At 46.6% G+C, this 19,382-nt stretch overlaps 1 protein-coding gene across 2 annotated transcripts in view; it reads left to right on the top strand.

Annotated features, from left to right (window-relative positions):
- Window positions 1-19,382, top strand: part of LOC144829387 (uncharacterized) — an 815,409-nt gene that overhangs the window by 230,558 nt on the left and 565,469 nt on the right. For both annotated transcript variants that reach the window (XM_078688502.1, XM_078688493.1), the window contains exon 5: window positions 18,711-18,786. In XM_078688502.1, coding sequence (XP_078544628.1) covers window positions 18,711-18,786 — 76 coding nt within the window. The remainder of the gene's footprint in view (window positions 1-18,710; window positions 18,787-19,382) is intronic.

Genomic DNA, 19,382 nt, shown 5'->3' with positions numbered 1-19,382 from the left:
TGGCATCATGGCTAAAATATACTTGGAACAGTACTTAACTTCTCTTCATCCGCCTATACAAAAATGGGTGCGCCAACAAGCTAATCTTACTCTTGAAACGGCAGTAGAAATTGCCAGTGCTTATAGTAGGGCACAAGACTTACAGAAAGGTAAAGATGACTTTTCAGGGAAAACAAGCGGGCCCATACTTCATCGACCTCCTCGTTCCCCCCCACCTAAGAAACCCGAGCCTTTAACTATTGGACCCGGACCACCCGTGTTTCGAGCTCCTATGGGACCCCAGTGTTATCAATGTGGAGGAATGGGACATATTGCACGATTTTGTCCACAAAAAGAGAAAGAGGAACCCATGGAAATTGGAGTAGTCCGTAATTATTATTGCTCGTCCTCAGATAGAAAACAACCTCCATATCATTGCACTGTTTCTGTAAACGGTCAACAAGTAACTGCCTTAGCTGATACCGGATGTCTGCATAGTGTGGTACGTCCCCAGGACTTGGGTTCTCACATCGGCCCTATTGATGGGGCAGTCGCAATACGATGTGTTCATGGGGACACAAAACCCTACCCGACCGCACAATTAAGGATACAACATCCACGAGATGAGGGAACCACTCTGACCGTTGGATTAATACCTCAACTACCCGAGCAAGCAATCTTGGGAAACAACTACCCAAAACTAGAACAGTTGCTACATGATAAGCCACACCAGGAGGAGGAGTGGTGGTCTATTGCCCCGTTTGCTCAGGAGGAAGGTAAAGAGTGGCCGGTGGCAAAAATATGGAAAAGCAAACTACAAAGAAGAGCGGAGAAAAACCAGAACCATATAGTCTTGCCAGTAACTCTAGATGAAAACCCATGGGAAACGGATAGAAGTTTCCATGCAGCCCAGCAAGAAGACCCAACCTTACAGGAAGCCTGGAATCGAGCACTGGATGAGGAGGACCCTCAACATGTAGGTCCTTACTTCTTTAAGAAGAACGGCTTGTTATACAGAAAAGGTAGTCCGACCCAAAAGGCCCAACTATTGATTCCTGGTCCATTTAGGGAGAAGGTGCTGTATCTGGCTCACAGTCACTTACTCGGGGGACATTTCGGAGCCGATAAGACGGAAAAACATATCTTAGACCTCTTCTATTGGCCAGGGATATACCAACAAGTAAAACGATACTGTCGAGAGTGTCCTATTTGCCAACGCAATAGTAGATACCACCCACCTAGAGCTCCCCTTCAACCACTCCCAGTCATAGGTGAGCCCTTTAGTAGAATAGGCATGGACATAATAGGACCCTTGTTGCCCTCACGTAGTGGATGTAGATACGTTCTTGTTATGGTAGATTACGCCACTCGATTTCCAGAAGCCCTCCCACTGCGGAGACCAGATACTACCAATATTGCCAAAGCCATGATTACTGTTTTTTCTAGAGTAGGATTTCCTAAAGAGGTTATAACCGACCAGGGGACACCTTTTGTGTCCCGACTAATGAAGCAGGTGTGTTCCCAGTTGGGAATTAAACAGATCCGCACGTCGGCTTATCATCCCCAGACGGATGGATTAGTCGAACGATATAATGCGACCATCAAAACCACCTTAAAGAAACTCCTGGCTTTAGAAACAAGGAGATGGGAAGATATGCTGCCTTTGGCCTTGTTTGCCATTAGGTGCAAAGAACAGAAAAGTACAGGATACTCTCCCTTTGAATTGTTGTATGGTCACAAACCCCGGTCGTTGTTGGAGATGGCACAAGATCGGTGGGAAAACGAACCACACAATACCAAACCCATCACAGAGTATGTGGCCAATCTACGAACCCATTTGAGTCAGATAAGGACAATTGTCAGAAATAACTTAGAGGCCCAAACAGCTCAAAAGAAACAGTATGACAAAGGGGCTAAAGAAAGAACATTCCAAATCGGAGATCCCGTATTACTGATGATGTCCTCCTCTGACCATAAGTTGTTAGGACAATGGCAGGGACCATACATTGTAATAGACAAAGTGACTCCGGTGACATACCGCATTGAGTTGGATCCCATCCGACATGTATCTCAGGTGTATCATGTCAATCTCTTAAAGAAATGGGAGGGTCCCATTCCAAATGATGTGCACATGGCGCGGATAGCAACCACTTCCTTTGATCAAAGTATAGATCCCGATTTGCCTATCTCCTTACGGGAACATCTAGCACAGGTATTACAACCGTTACAGGGAACTTTTTCCACTACACCAGGCAGGACTTCTTTTACAGAACATGCCATAAGAACGACCCCAGGGAAACGCGTACGGTTAAGGCCTTATCGCATTCCCGAAGCACGTAGACAGACCATACGTGAAGAGATACAGAAAATGTTACAAATGGACATTATTGAACCTTCCATGAGTGATTGGAACTCTCCGATTGTTCTAGTCCCCAAACCTGATGGGTCAGTGCGTTTTTGCATTGACTTCAGGGAGGTTAATAAGATATCAGAGTTTGATACATACCCCCTACCACGAGTTGATGAGATGGTGGAAAGAATCGGACAAGCTAAATACATCAGTACGCTTGATTTGTGTAAGGGGTATTGGCAAATTCCCCTTCGCAAAGAAGATCGTGAAAAAACGGCGTTCTCTACACCCGATGGGTTATACCAGTTCAAGGTCTTACCCTTTGGGTTGCATGGAGCCCCAGCTACTTTTCAGAGGGCTATGAACGTTATCTTGCGACCACACGAACAATATGGTGGGGCTTACATTGATGATATTGTCATCTATAGCGAAACTTGGGAGCAACACTTGAGTCATCTCTCCAATGTGATTAAGACTTTGGGACAGTACAGGTTAAGGATAAATCCTGCCAAGACCCATCTTGCAGCCCAAACTGTCAGGTACTTGGGTTACTTGTTAGGAGAGGGAGTGATTAGGCCTCAGACCTCCAAACTCACAGTGATCACCCAAGTCCCTCTACCAAGAAGGACTTGAGAGCTTTCTTAGGATTGCTAGGGTATTACCGAAGGTTTATCCTTCAGTTTTCACAGAAGGCGGCCCTTCTAACCAACCTGTTGCAGAAAACTTGTAAGACCGAAGAGATTCTCAAACATCCCCCCTTAGAAGTCGTGCAAGCTTTTGAGTCCCTCAAAAAGACTCTAACATCGGATTCAGTTCTAACTAGTCCAGACTATTCTCTTCCCTTTATCCTACAAACTGATGCCTCCGACCTGGTAATTTGGGCAGTCCTTTCACAAGAGACTGCACAAGGAGAGAAACCTATCCTGTATATTAGCCGTAAGCTGTTTCCGAGAGAACAAAATTACGCCACCATAGAGAAGGAAGCCTTGGCCATCAAGTGGGCTATAGAGTCTTTACGGTACTATCTAGAAGGGAGAGAATTCACCTTGTATACTGATCACGCTCCATTAGAGTGGTTAGCTAGGAATAAGGGACACAACGAAAGAGTCCTCAGGTGGTTTCTTTCCTTACAACCATATCGTTTCCACACCAAACACAGGAAGGGCAGAGACCAAGGTAACGCCGACTTTTTCTCTCGATTCCCTCAAGAGTCAACCCAAGTAGTAAGACAGCAAGGGAAAGGGGATGTGAGGAGGAACTCACCGGGGTAACTTCCTGGGCAGATCCTGCGCGTTGTTCACCGAAGGATCGTGTATGTCAGGCCGATGTCCGGAGTCCCGATCCAAGTTCTGAAACTCCATGCCGTCTTTCCGTGTCCCCGCAGAGAGCCGACAGTCAAGACCCGGAAGGAGTTGGACATGACACAGGAAGCGTACGAAAAGAGCCAATGATAAGCAGAGGTCGTGAAGAAGAAGGCGGGCCAGACTGGAGAGTGGAACCGAAGGAAAGGACGCCAGCGGAGGAGAGGAAGAACACTCAGCGGAACCCGACCAGCGTGACAGAGCTCTGGAAAGAGGACGGCGCCGAAGAGGAATCGGACGAACTGTGGTGTGAGGACTGGTGGAGTCCCCCGGAGGATGCTGGAGAGCGGCCGTGACTCTGGAGAGTTACGGCAGGGCCGGTGAGTGGAGTGTTACAAGGGACAGAGGGCAGTATACGGGGAGGCGATAGGAACTAGAGGATAAAGAAAGCATGCTTTATCGGTTTTGACCGCAGTTATCCTGACATATCGTTTTTTGGGCCATAGTAATGTGACGTACCTGCTCATACCTCTTGCCCTCATTCAGTGATGTATGTTGTAAGACTCTGCCTGGGGAAAGGTTTTGATTGGAGTGAATACGTGATTACGCATCCAAATAGGGTGTGATGATCAATGATTTTGTCTTTTGTTCATGCACATTTGTCCCTGCACAGTCTGTATGTGCTTTGGTATATTTACTGGACCCGTACAATCTATCTCCTTTAGTTTGCTAAATCACTGGACCCAAGACAACCCAGAAACGAACACTGTGGTGTGGTGACGGTTTAATCTTTGAAGATTCGTAGGATTAGTGTTCTGACGGCCCCTTTCTTTTTACCTCTTTTATGAGCCTCCGGGGAAATCCTGTGGACTCCGATGAAGAGGAGCCTGGAACAACAAACCTAACAGCCCTCCTCCAAGAAGAAGAAAAGCCGGAAGACACCTCTAGCGATTCACGAACCTTATTTTTCCTCAACCAATTATTAATAAACAACCTATTCGCACTTATCTTCAGCCTCCACGCCTGTTTATCCGACCTGCGCTCCCACAGGGTGCTAGGAATGATCAAACATGGTAATTGCCTGGAGCTTACCACCAATCCTCAAAACATTCCACCTTGTTCTCACAAGCTGTCACCAGAACATTTGCACCTCCTCCTTGCTAAAAGGAGCCATAGAGCCAGTACCATTACAAAATCAAGGGTCAGGCGTTTAATCCCTGTATTTTCTAATTCCCAAAAAGGGCGGTTCATTAAGACCTATTCTGGATCTCAGAGAATTTAACTATGACATACTGTCAGAAAATTTCCACATGGTGACACTTCAACAAGTACTGCCACTTTTACAACAGGTCTACTCTAGACTTAAAGGGTGCATATTTCCACATTCCAATTCATCCATCTCATCGCAAATATCACAGATTTGTGATAGGGAGTCAACATTACCAATTCAAAGTACTACCATTTGGAGTCACTGCTGCTCACAGAGCATTTACCAAATGCCTAGCAGTAGTCGCAGCTCATCTGAGAAGACCGCACATCCACTTCTTCCCCCTATCTGGACGACTGGCTCATCAAAGCCGGCACTTACCAGAAGTTTCCAACACACTCCATCCACAATTTACCTACTACATCAACTAGGTTCCACAGTGAATGCTTTGAAGTCCCATCTGCAGCCTTCAAACACACAGCCTTATCTGGGAGCCACTATAGACACTCAAAAAGGTCTAGGCTCTCCCAATGCAGCCAGAATTCACCGTATTCAACCTCTTCTCACTCAGTTTTAGCCCAACGACTCTTTACCAGCCAGAGTCTTCATGCAACTGCTGGAAATGATGGCGTCTTGCATCCTAATCATACCCCATGCAAGACTTTATATGTGTCCCCTTTAAAAATGCTTAGCAAGTTGGGTATTGGGAGGAAATTTGAGAGCGCCGACTCCCTGACCAATAAAGCCATCCAATGGCTACGCCATGTTAGAGGCTGTAGATCAGTAATCAGGGAGGATATTAACAAGGCAACTAGGCTAATCTCGGATGTCGGTCAATATGACTGTATTGAATTGGTTTTAAAAATGGAGTCATTGACCGATAATCTTTTTGCCCTGGAATTTAGAACTAGCCCCCAAGCGCAATCCCGTATCCAGCTGAGGAAAATGCCCCTTAATCTACCAAATGTGCAGAAATAGTTTACTAACACTGGGGACTCTGGTCTTGAATATATTGACTGACTTCCAGCCCTTTCTGCGTTACCTCCCTCTAATTCACGTTCTGGAGACCTTGTTAGGGGAGGATCTTGTATAGTAAAGAAAATTCTTGATAGTAGTTCAGGCTCCAGTAGTAATAGTGTAGGTGCACAAATTGGTAAAATTAGAGTGGGGGACCCCTTCATTGGAAAAACATCTTGTACAGGGTTTGATTGCCCCACTGGTGTTTGTTCAAAGTCAAATCCTGTGAGGGAAGCTAATACCGCTTGTGCGGGTGGAGGACCTGTGGGTGGGACATTAATCTCCTGGAACGTAGCAGGCTTGGGCGCCAAAGTGTTATCTCCAGAATGGTTAGCGTTCATTGGAGGTTTTGAGGTCTGCCTTTTCCAGGAGACTTGGTCATCTGAGCCTCATTTTTGCCCAGGTTACTTAATTTTTTTTGTCCCTGCCATAAAGGGGGTCAAGGGGCGTGCAATGGGTGGGTTAACAATTTGGGTACGACAGCAACTCCCTTTAGTTATTAAAGAATTACCCTCAGGGAGGGGTGATATCTAAGTGCTAAGATTGGATGTAGGTCTATGGGATGCTTGGACATTTATAATGTCTATGTGAGGAGGGTCCAAGGGGTAAAATCGCTAGTTATAGCAGCCTTGTACTCCCTCATAGAGCTTCACTCACAGGATACGAATGTAATTGTTGCGGGTGACCTAAATTCCACCTTCGAGCCCCTTGTAGCCGCCGATGGGCATTATCTAGATGAAGATGAAGATAGTAAGTGGGGGGTGCCAGGCATTGAACTTGCTCCTGTCAAGAAATAGACAGAGGTAGTTATCCAGATCAACACTCTTTGTTATGAAAGGGGACTGAGGGCACTTAATGGTAGAACCTTAAAGGATAGAATTGGGGCGGCTACATTTAACAACGGACGTAGCAAAAGCAGAATTGATTATGCCCTTTGTAGCCTGAAGGTTTGGCATACGATTGTTGACATGGTGGTCAACGATCGCATGGAAAGTGACCATAATCCCCTTTGTGTGTCCCATGATTGGTGGAAGTGGGACTCACCTCATGTTGATCGGATTGAGTCTTGTCCCCCAACTATTGTACCTGCCAATGACAGACGTCTTAAATGGCCAAATGTAGCCTCTAACCCAGAGGTGTTGAACAAAATAGCCAAGGAGGTTGATAGTGCCTTACTAGCCCTAGAAGATGTTGTTGGCAATGCTGATCTGAACCATGTAACTACAATCCATGACAGTTTGTTCAAGCGGGTTAGTGCTTATTTTCTAGTTCCTGTCAATACTAAGAAATTAGCTACCCCAAAATTGTCAAGCTGGTATAATGATGATTGTAGAAAAGCTAGAGCCGATTTGGGCAAGGCCATAAGAGCTGGTAATTTGGATACTGTCCGCTGTGGAAGACAGATGTATAAAAGGGCTATTTTTAAGGCCAAGAGATTATGGGATGAGCGTCGATGGCAGAAGCTCAAAGAAGCAAGCGACACCAAGAATTCCCGATTATTCTGGAACATTATAAAGTGGGGCAGAGGGGGCAATTCTGAACAGCCTATAAATTATATTTCTCGAGATGGTTGGATTGATTATTTTAGACCGCAGTATGAGTGTAATTTTGTAGGAAGCCAAGTGGAAGAACCAAGTTTTGTCTTTTTTAATGATGATGCTTTTAACATTAACGATGTCACAATTGCCCTTAACGTTGTGGCATGAGGTAGAGGCCCGGGACCCGATGGCGTGCCTGTTGATGTTTTTTTGTATGATAAGGACTGGGGGAGATATATACTTTTGTTGGCAATGCCACAGCACAAGGTGCCCCGGTCCTGGCCTCCTGGAAGGGGGCGGTGATAATTCCAGTGTACAAGAAGGGCGACAAGGCACAACCGGGAAACTACAGACCCATTAGTCTGATGGACACAATTCAGAAAATAATTGGGAGGATGACCCTTAACAAAATTTTGGACTGGATCAAAGAGAATAATGTACTGTTCCAGTTCCAAGCAGGTTTTCGTAAATATAACCGTACTATCGACCAAGTCTTTCGTTTTACTCTCTTCCACTGGAGGACTGTGATTCTGGGCAAAGGCAGTCTTTATGCTGCCTTTGTCGACTTGCGTGCAGCCTTTGACCTTGTTCCCCGCTCAAAGTTATGGATGACACTAAAGCAACTAGGTCTCTCTGCGGAGATTTTAACTATGGTGATGCGGCTGTACGAGGCTAACTACGCAAAAATCCAGTGGGGAGGACATGGTAGCATCACAGCTGATTTCCCGGTTGAGCGTGGCGTCAGGCAAGGTTTTTCATGGCTCCAACTTTGTTCTCATTGTATATTAATGGTATTGTCGTTTGTCTGTTGCCAGTAAACACTGATGCCCCTTTTTTAGCTGGTCTGAAGGTTCCGATTTTAATGTTCGCGGATGACACGTTAATTATTTCCAAAATCCCTAGTGGCCTCCAGCGCGCTCTAGGAATTTTTGAAGAGTTTTGTTCCACGCGGGGCCTAGAAGTTAACGTGGCCAAAGCTAAAATGATGATTTTTAATCCGCATTCTAGTTTTAAGGGGAACGTTTTTATGAATGGGAAACCGTTAGAAATGGTCAAGGCTTTTACCTACCTTGGTGTTCTCCTGGGTAAGGATTTGAAATGGGAACCTCACATACACAGCCGCTCTCAAGCATCGCCATATTGCGGGAGCCCTTAACTTGGAGCACAAAAAAATCACTGACCAAACCAATTCAGCCTGTTTTGCAAGTCTACGAATCCAAAGTGGTGTCCTCCGTGCTTTATGGCGCTGAACTATGGGGCTTTGAGAAGCTGGCACCACTAGTGCTATCTGAAAATAAGTTTTTCCATAATATTACTAGTCATCCGCAGAGCACACCCCTATTGCCATTAAGATATGATCTGGGCAGGAAAGCGATTATTGATATTGCCAGGCTACAACCAATTTTATATTGGCGTAGGATCTGGTCGACACCTGAGCTTTCCACATATGCTGCGGGGTTTCTAGACGTTATAAAATCAGACTCCTTCCATAAGATTCATTGGTTTGTCCAGTTAAGAAGTAATCTGGTAGCTCTGGGCATGCAAATGCTCTGGGATTGCCCTGCGGAAATCTCATTCCCGTCCAAGAAAATCTTGAAGGAGAAATATTGGGAACAAGTTGCATTCCAGGCATGGAATGTTACTGATTCATCTACTATGGCAGGGGTTTCTTAGGGGCAAAATTTGCCCCTAAATTTGAATCCTATTAGGATATCATTATCAAGCCGGCGGATAGGAAGCTCTATTTTCAGCTCAGAGCGGGTTCTCTGCCGTTGAAGGCATTGACCTCTAGATGGTCTGAGGCAAGTACCAACAGCTGCCCGGCCTGTGGGAACCATACAGAAACTCTTGTACATCTTATTTTTGTTTGCCCAGTATATGCAACTCCGAGGAGGGTTTGGCTTGCACCAATGTGCAAGCTACTGGGCACTAGTAGGAGTTCCGTAGCTGAAAGACTAATATGTATTAGCACTATGCCATTTATCTCAATATCCGTAGCTAAATACTTGGGATGGGCATGGGTTTTAAGGCAGAAATCGATCTGTAGCCCATTGATTGCTTCCGAATAATGTATATAACTGATGCCTTTAAACCCTGTCTAGGTTATTTATCAATTGATCTTATTACTTTTTTATCTTTAGATTAACTGATTTTACTTATTCTATTGTATGAAATTGGATTGTATACTTCCATTTGCTGCTTGTTTATGACTTATTTTATCTTCAAATTTTTACTTGTGTCATTTTTTAACTTGGATTCATGTAAGCTTTTTCGAACTGTTTAACTTGCTTTGCTTTGATGAGTTTTTATCTCGAATAAAGCGGTTTCTGACTGACTGGCTTAGCAAGTCAGTAGAACCAGTCGCAGGGTCGATTAACCAATCTGGTGTTGATAGACGGTCACACCCACTGCTCTCTGCAGTGGTGGAACCCACAAAATATATCCAAAGGGTGGCCTTTCATCGACCCTGTTCCACAGACAGTGCTAATGGCAGACGCATAGCTCACTGGTTGGGGTGCTCACTTACAGAATCACACACTACAAGGTTTGTGGAGTCAAAGCCCAAAAATCTCCATATGAACCACCTAGAGCTGCTTGCAGTGTTTCTAGCACTCCAAGCCTTTCAAACTCACCTTGTAGGCAAATCTGTCCTAGTGCACACAGACAACCTGACAGCAATGTACTATATACAAAAGCAGGCGGAGGAGACACTCTCTCCAACTGTCACGCCTAGCATAAGCCATTTGGAAATGGGCCATTCACCAAAGAATATATCTTGTGGCAGAACACCTTCCGGGAGTTAACAATCAGATTGCCTGCCTTCTCAGCAGACCGAGGCAGCAAATCCATGAGTGGGAACTTTATCCTCAGGTTCTCCTCACCTACTTTCTGCAATCGGGATTTCCTCAGATAGACGTGTTCGCCACAGCAGAAAACACAAAATGCCCAAGCTTCACCTCCAGGTTCCAACACCCGCTCTCCATGGGCAATGCCCTATGGATGTAATGGTCAGGGATATTTTCCTATGCTTTTCTGCCTCTCTCACTCATTCCACTGGTGGTTCAGAAGCTCAGGTACACATTCCTCATACCAGCTGTCCTAGCTCCCACACAGTCAACCCTGGTTCACCATCCTACTGCAGCTGCCAAAAGTTCCACACCAAAGCTGCATCCCCCCTCCAGTCTCCTCATTCAGAGCCTTGGAGAAATCCAGCATCCAAATCCCAAAGAACTCAACCTGGCGATCTGGCTCCTGAAGTCATAGTTTGGTTATTTATACCTACCACCAGACTGTATGCATATCCTAAAAGAGGCTAGAAAGCCCACAACCAGGGCTTGTTGTGCAGCAGAATGGAATCGAATTGATATCTATTGGACCAATAACAATATCGATCCTCTCAATGTTTCCGTACAGAACATCATATGTTACCTGTTACATTTACCGCAATTTGGACTAGCCTGTACATCCATTCGCTTACATCTGGCAGTAGTAGCTGCATACTTACAAAACATAACTCTATTCTGAATACCAGTGATTTAAGGCTTTTTTGGAAGGGTTAAAAAGAGTGATACCACCAAGTGTCCCACCTGCACCAGTGTGGAACCTAAACATAATCCTTACCAGGCTAAGGGGTCCACGATTTGAACTAATGCATAGGTGCCAATTACAATTCCTCTCATGGAATGTTGCTTTCCTTGTCGCAATAACTTCACTAAGGAGAGTTGGTGAACTCCAGCCATAACTATAAAAGAGCCCTACTTTCAGCTTCACAGAGACAGAGTGGTTCTTCGCACCAATCCTACATTTCTCCCTAAATTAGTTTATGCCTTTTATATCAACCAATCTGTTTAGTTACCCGTGTACTTTCCTCAACCTGAATCTGTAGCAGAACGAGCACCACACACCCTTGATGTTAGAAGAGCTCTACTATATTACGATGAAGGAGCAAAAGAATTTTGCAAGACAAAGCAACTCTTAGTTGCTTTTGCTCCACCACACAAAGGCAATACCATATTTAAATTATGCATAGCAAAATGGATTGTAAAATGTACCCAGACATGTTCTACGAAAGCAAAGAGAACTTTGACAGTACCCCCAAACCTCATTCCACTTGCAAAATAGGGGCTTCTATGGCCTTCTTGGGGAATATTTCCCTAGCTGAAATCTGTAAGGCAGCAACATGGTCTACACCGCAGACATTCACCAAACATTATTGTGTAGCTGTGTTAGCGAGGCAACAAGCTAATGTAGACCAGGCAGTACTCAAAACATTGTTTCAGACCACTACAACTTAGCCACCGCTCTGGTGACATACTGCTTTATAGTCTAGGCAAAGCATGTAATCTACAACTCACATCCCTCGAACAGATAATGGTAAGGCATCTGTTCTTGGCATGTAGAGCTGTAGATTCACATGCGCCCACCGCCTACCCGGTGACCTGTAGTTGTTGCAGTTCTCAATTTACATATTACATACGCATGGATATCTCTCTTCTACACTTACTAACTCCATTCTCACCCTCTGTGGGAAACAAACTAACAATGGTTTTGATGCTCATGCGCACTATCGCCGAAAGGAGGAGTCCCCTTACCCTGTGACTGGAAAGACTTCTTTGAAGAAAAACAACTTGCAAGCATCCAAGCCCAACACTAAATGGCAGTATGCAACATATGTGGATCTACAGCTCTACTTGCCAAGAACAGATGCTTACTGGGTAAGTAACATTATATAATTATTTTTATTAATAGTTTTATATAGCGCAAACTTGACCTTAAGGTATCCGGTATCAGAGCGCTTTACATAGCACCAGTTGCATTACATGAGGATCCATTCATTTTATATTAGGCATGGGGAGATTAAGTGATTTGCCCAGAATCACAGGATGTTCAGCGTCGTTGCCGAGACTGGAATCCAGTTCCCCAAATTCGAGGGCGACCGCCCTAGCAGTTAAGCAGAGTCCTCTCCCCTTAATGAAGTCTATTATTGCTGGAGGCCTTGCGACAATTAAAAGGTGCAGACTCTAACAGACTTTGATGAACATTTGTGAAAGCCTATGTATTACGTGTGCTCATATTCAACAAGACAGTTATTAATCATTCATTTCTGATAGATACATCTGCCGTGTGGATTCCTCACCTTGTGAATATCCCCCTTGCGCCAGCAACGTTCGGAAATTTTCTTCGTAGTACGCCGACGTGGGCGACGTCACAGGAGCACGGCATCGCGCGCGACTCCGTCTGACGTCACCGACCCCATATCAGGCCCACGCCGGCGTGATGACGTCAGTTCCCTTTTTTCCGCGTCTTCGACGCTAACGGTTTTCGGGATCTTACTGCGATACTTAGTATCTTTCTGTTTATTAATAGACACTGTTTCTCTCTTACGAATTGATTCTTCTCCGAAGATGTCGTCGAGGAAAACAGGCTTTAAGCCGTGTAGGTCTTGTGCCCGCACGATGTCCATCACTGACCCACATAAGGACTGTTTGTGGTGTCTTGGTTCGAGTCACGACGTCAAGAACTGCAATTCCTGTTTTAAGATGAATCCGAAGGCACTTCGAGAACGTGAGGCTAAATTACTTTTAGCTAAAGTAAAACAGGATTCTGGACGTTATTCAAGATCGACGTCACGGAGGTCGAAGTCGAAGCAAAGGTCTCGATCGAAGTCGGTGTCGGCGTCGAGATCCAGAGCGGGTTCGAGATCTGGTGAGGATACGAGATCTAAAGAGAAATCGAAATCCAGGGAAAGATCGAGGTCTAGATCTAAATCGGCTTCCGGTCACGCTTCGAGCTCCTCGAGGAGAAAGCATAAGAGGAGGAAGCACAGTTCGAAACATCATTCAGAGAAGGAATCCTCTGACTCGAAGAGAAGATCTCATAAACATAGTAAGGACTTTGTCTCTCCTTCTCCTGCTTTATCGAAAGAAGGTTCTCCGGCCCCGGAGCCAGAACCGGAGCCGGATCCGGATCCGATGTCCTCGGAACATGAAGAGGAAGAAGAAGTGATTCCTCAAGAACCGACTCCAGCGGAGACTCCTGCGGATCCGGAAGGTCAGAGTGAGGGTGTGTCGGGGCGACCTCCATTGGATCCGGTAGGTCTGTACCCTCCCTTTCCTGGTCCTGGACAGGATCCCTCGCATTTTTTAAATGCAATGTTCGGAGTATATTCCAGGGCAATGTACCCCACTGGAGCACCTGTTGGTCCCATGGGTCCATTATCATACAATCTGGGTATTCCTCAGTCGTATGCCCCAGCTCCGTTTATGCCATTCATGCCGGCGCCTCTTCCACCATGGCTCGGTACGGCTCCACCGAGGTCTTCGACTCCGCATGCGGCTTCGCCGGCTCCGGATCGACCTCGCAGTCGAGATCGAGGTACCACACCTATTCATGACTCTCGTCCTGCTCCGGCTCCTCGATCGACGTCGGAACCGGCTCCGTCGGAGTCGTTACCGGATCCGTCGACGTCGATTCGTTTGGAGTGGTCGAGGCGAAGAGCTCAGCGCCTTCTAGAACAAAAAGATGATGAGAGTTCTGATGTGGAAGAAGGCGAGCTTCCTGATCATGACGATGATTTCGATGAACTTCGGGATGCTAGTGGTCTAGAACTCTCTCCTGAGTGGGTTCTGCCTTCAGCTTCTGATGCTCCATCTAGAGACGTGGCACCCTATCACGTGGTCATTAGGAAGGCTGCTGACCTTCTTAATTTAAAGCTGCCCACAGTGGAGTACAAACCCAACATCCTCACTGAAGTCTTACATTCTCCTTCTTCAATTGTGGAACCTACACTGCCATTTACTGATGCCTTGACGGATCCAATAAAGGAGATTTGGAAGAAGCCTTTATCTGCTCCTGCAGTTTCAAGAGTTATTGCAAGGCGCTATAGGGTGGCTCCTGATGACCCTGCATTTCTTTCTACGCATCCATCTCCGGAAAGTCTTGTGGTTCAGGCGGCTTGCTCTAATAGGGCTGCTGGCTCCTTCCCTCAAGTGCCAGCTGACAAAGAGTCTAAAAAATTAGATCTGTCTGCGAAGAAGACTTTCTCTTCTGGGAGCATGGCTCTTAAATCATCAAATGCTACTTGCCTTTTAGGTAGATACGTGCATGCGCTAATGGACTCAGTGAAGCAATTATCATCAAAACTTCCTGAGGATGATAAGAAGAACTTTAATGAGGTTGTCTCTGACACTCAGGCTGCTGCCCGCATGGTCATTCAAAGCGGTATGGACACTGTAGATTCTGTTGCTAGAATTATGGGTTCATCCATTGCGACCAGGAGAGCCGCATGGCTAAAGTCTTCAGATTTTTCTGCGGATGTGCAATCTACATTGCTGGACTTACCCTTTGATGGAACTGGCCTTTTCGGTAAGAAGGCTGATGTAGCCTTGGAAAGGTTTAAGGACAGCCGTGCCACCGCTAGATCTTTGGGTCTGCAGATGAGAGGATCGACGACTAAAAAGTTCAAAGGATTTGGCAGATCTTCTTTTCGTCCCTTCAAGCAGGGCCAACAACAACAACAGCAACAGCAGCAAAACCCTCTATATAGATCCTATAGAGGTAAACAGAGGGGTCGTGGACGTGGACGTCAAGTCTCCTCTTCCTCCACTTCCTCCAATAATGCCCAACCCCCACCCGCATCAGCAAAGCAGCCCTAGATCCACCATTCTGGATCATGTAGGGCCAGTAGGGGGTCGGCTTACTCATTTTCTACGAGATTGGGAATCGGTTACATCAGATCTTTGGGTTCTCAATCTCGTAGAGAATGGGTATGCACTTCCTTTTCAGGAATTCCCTCCCAATTACCCTCCTTGCCAAGGTTATTGTTCGGAGGACCACCTGCTTCTCCTGCAGGAGGAAGTCCTGGCACTGTTTCGAAAGGGTGCGATAGAGGTGGTTCCAGAGCAGGAGAGGGGTCAAGGGTGCTACTCCCGGTATTTCTTGATTCCCAAGAAGGATGGCAGGCTTCGGCCTATCCTGGATCTCAGGATTTTGAACCTCTATCTCAAACAGGAGAAGTTCAAAATGCTCACCCTTGCTCAGGTTCTTCTAGCGCTGATGGAAGAAGACTGGATGGTGTCGATCGACTTGCAGGATGCGTACTTTCACATCCCAATCCTGAAGTCGCACAGGAGGTATCTCCGTTTTACGGTAGGATCGCAACACTACCAGTTTGCGGTCCTTCCCTTTGGACTTACTACTGCGCCTCGAGTCTTCACCAAGGTGATGGCAGTGGTGGCTGCGCATCTCAGAAGGTCGGGGATTCCTGTATTCCCTTATCTAGGCGACTGGCTGATCAAAGCAGAGTCGCCGGAGATGGTGCTCCATCATCTGCAGGAGACAACTCAGTTGTTACACAGGTTGGGTTTTTCGATAAATGTACCCAAGTCTCACCTGGTGCCCTCCCAGCGCAACCTGTTCATAGGTGCGGTACTGGACACTTCTGTATGTCGTGCATTCCCTCCACCTCAAAGAATTCACGACATTCAGGAGATGATTCCTTTATTCTACAATGAAGCGGTTGTTCCGGTCCTGAAGGTCCTTCGTCTGCTCGGTCTGATGGCTTCTTGCATTCTGTTGGTCAGTCATGCACGCTGGCACATGAGGGCACTCCAGTGGTGCCTCCGCAGGCAGTGGTATCAGCACAACGGAGATCTCAGGGAGTCAGTGAAGATCTCCGGGGAAGCTGCAGCGGATCTGTCTTGGTGGAGCGTGGAAGGCAATCTGTCACAAGGAAAGCCTTTTCAGCTACCTCCATCAGTGGCCACAGTGATTTCGGATGCGTCCACTCTCGGGTGGGGTGCTCATCTGGGAGACCTGGAGGTCAAAGGTTTTTGGTCTCCGGAAGAAAGGTTGTTTCACATCAACCTTCTGGAATTGAGGGCGATACGTTTGGCACTCAAGGCCTTCCTCCCCTCCCTTCGCGGTCGTTCGGTTCAAGTCCTGACGGACAACACGACTGCGATGTGGTACATCAACAAGCAGGGAGGAGTAGGGTCGCAGTGTCTCTGCAGAGAGGCTCTGCGTCTCTGGTCCTGGGTTCAGGACCATCAGATTTGTCTGGTGGCAAATCACCTGGCCGGAGTTCTGAACGTTCGTGCAGACAGTCTCAGTCGGCAGTTCTCTGCCGACCACGAGTGGAGGCTTCACCCAGAGGTTGTTCACGACATCTTTCGGATGTGGGGGACTCCTCGGGTGGATCTATTCGCCACTCGCGAGAATGCTCACTGCCTTTCGTTCTGCAGTCTCCAGTATCCGATGCAAGGAGCATTGGGGGACGCGTTTCAGCTGAGTTGGGGAGATCAACTCCTTTACGCGTTTCCTCCCATACCTTTGATTCCTCGGGTTCTGAGGAAGATTCGTCAAGACCGGGCCCAAGTCATATTGGTCGCCCCGGATTGGCCAAGAAGGGTGTGGTACTCAGACCTTCTCCGCCTCTCCTCTCACCCGCCGCTCCGTCTCCCTCACAGGGCAGACCTCCTCTCTCAGATGGAGGGGCAGGTTTTACACCCCCACCTCCAGACATTACACCTTCATGCCTGGAGATTGAACGGGGCAACTTGAGTTCTTTTTCTCTCCCTCACGAGGTAGTGGATGTCATTCTTTCTGCCAGGCGTGACACCACTAAGTCCATTTACTCCTATAGGTGGTCTAAATTTGTTTCTTGGTGCAGGGAGAGAGATGTTGACCCTTTGAAGGCTCATTTGTCTAATATTTTACAATTTGCCCTTTATCTGGCGCAGCAAGGTTTGGCTGTGGCCACGGTCAAGGGGTATCTTTCTGCCTTATCGGCATTTCTATGTTTGCCGGATCAGCCATCTCTCTTTAAATCTCCGGTGGTTTTGAGATTCTTGAAGGGTCTCATAAATATGTTCCCTCCTACTCCTTTTGTTGTTCCTCATTGGGATTTGAATCTTGTGCTGACCTTCTTAATGGGTTCTCCCTTCGAGCCCTTGCACAAGTGTCCATTGAGGCTTCTATCTTTTAAAACGATCTTCCTCGTTGCAATCACCTCGGCAAGGAGGGTAAGTGAGCTTCAAGCTCTAAGTTCCAAACCCCCATTCCTGACCATTCATGCTGAAAGGATGGTTCTCAGGACCAGGGCTGCTTTTCTGCTAAGGTGGTGACTCCTTTCCATCTTGGGCAGTCCATTACCCTTCCTACCTTCTATCCTCCCCCTCACCCGTCTAAGGAGGAAGAGAGACTGCACCGTCTGGACCCTAAGAGGGCGGTGTCGTTCTATCTGGACAGGACTAAAGACTTCCGGATGGATGACCAGCTGTTTGTTGGTTTTGCTGGCTGCAAGAAGGGCAGAGCGGTGCACAAGCGCACACTTTCCAGGTGGATAATCCTGTGCATCAAGATCTGCTACTCTCTTGCTGGTAAGGACCCTCCTGAGGGTATTAGAGCACATTCTACTAGAGCAAAGTCTGCAACATCTGCTTTGTCTAGGGGTGTACCTGTTGAGGATATTTGCAAGGCCGCGACTTGGGCCTCCCTCCACACTTTCGCGAAGCATTACTGCTTGGATACCGAGGTGAGGAGGGATGGCCACTTCGCGCGCTCTGTCCTCCAAGACTTCCTGGTGTAGCAGAGTGGGCACCCTCCTCCGGGAGTGGGGACTGCTGTGGGAATCTATTCACAAGGTGAGGAATCCACACGGCAGATGTATCTATCAGAAGAACAAGTTACTTACCTTCGGTAACGCTTTTTCTGGTAGATACTATATCTGCCTGTGGATTCCTCACTGACCCACCCGCCTCCCCGTTGTCCACTCTGCTATACCTGGTCTTTCTGTATATATGTTTATACTATTGATTTAGTTCTATTTGTACTGTGTACATTGTATATTTGCATATTTGCTGTCGTTGGTCCGTCCGTGTGCCTCGAAGGCACGGAAAAAAGGGCGGAACTGACGTCATCACGCCGGCGTGGGCCTGATATGGGGTCGGTGACGTCAGACGGAGTCGCGCGCGATGCCGTGCTCCTGTGACGTCGCCCACGTCGGCGTACTACGAAGAAAATTTCCGAACGTTGCTGGCGCAAGGGGGATATTCACAAGGTGAGGAATCCACAGGCAGATATAGTATCTACCAGAAAAAGCGTTACCGAAGGTAAGTAACTTGTTCTTCAACACTATTATAGAATTGGATAATATGACAGTAATTTTTATTTCTTTAGTTGCTGACATCCTATGATGCATTATGGGTGCTGACTTGATTGTTTACTTTTTGAAGTCCTGTTTTGTAGATGTGATGCATCCACTGAAGGGACGGCTAGCAATCTGAAATTGTGTTTATGAAAGTTGTATTGTTTTTCAGATGACGACTGCACTTTATCAACGTGCCCTTTTATCCTGGACCAAGGCAGGGCCTCCTTCTTTGAGGAAGAGAAAAGGTAGAGTAGATTTTGTATTGTGTTCAAAGCATAACTTCTTACAAAGTATCCATGTAAGGACTATATCGGAATCAAGTCCTGAATCTTGTTTATTTGATTTTAACTTTCATGGTTAGCATCAAAGGATCTATTGCGGTATAATATAAGCTAAATAGTTCCCTTTCTGTTACAACGATGTTTGCTAGAACAATACAAAATTATTAAAACTGAGAGTACTTAAACCTCTTGAGTGATGGGATGCATGGCTGAACCACCAAAGATGGTGGCCACACTTCTTTGAGGCTCCATATCCAACGCAGGTTATTCGGCAACATCCACCACACCCTGCGCCCACCGAGTGGCAGGAAATCTTTACTGCGGATTCATCAGTTGCGGTGCCTTCACTGTTCAGCTTCAGATAACTCCCATCAGTAAGCAATCAGAAAGCCGGACGTAGCACAGCCATCTTCAAAGAGCAAGATAAGTTTGCCACGGAAGCAGTTAAGGCTCCAAGAAGTGAAAAGTCCTTGCGCACTAAGGATCCACTTACATTATTCTCGCAGTCTGACCCACAGAAAACTTCAGTCTCCCTGTTTTGATACTGGAATTTGAAAGGT

The sequence above is a fragment of the Lissotriton helveticus genome, chromosome 1_1 (genome assembly GCF_964261635.1).
Source record: "Lissotriton helveticus chromosome 1_1, aLisHel1.1, whole genome shotgun sequence".
Classification (NCBI taxonomy): Eukaryota; Metazoa; Chordata; class Amphibia; order Caudata; family Salamandridae; genus Lissotriton; species Lissotriton helveticus.
The sequence above is the reverse complement of the archived record's forward strand: the minus strand, read 5'-3'. Positions and strand labels throughout refer to the sequence as shown.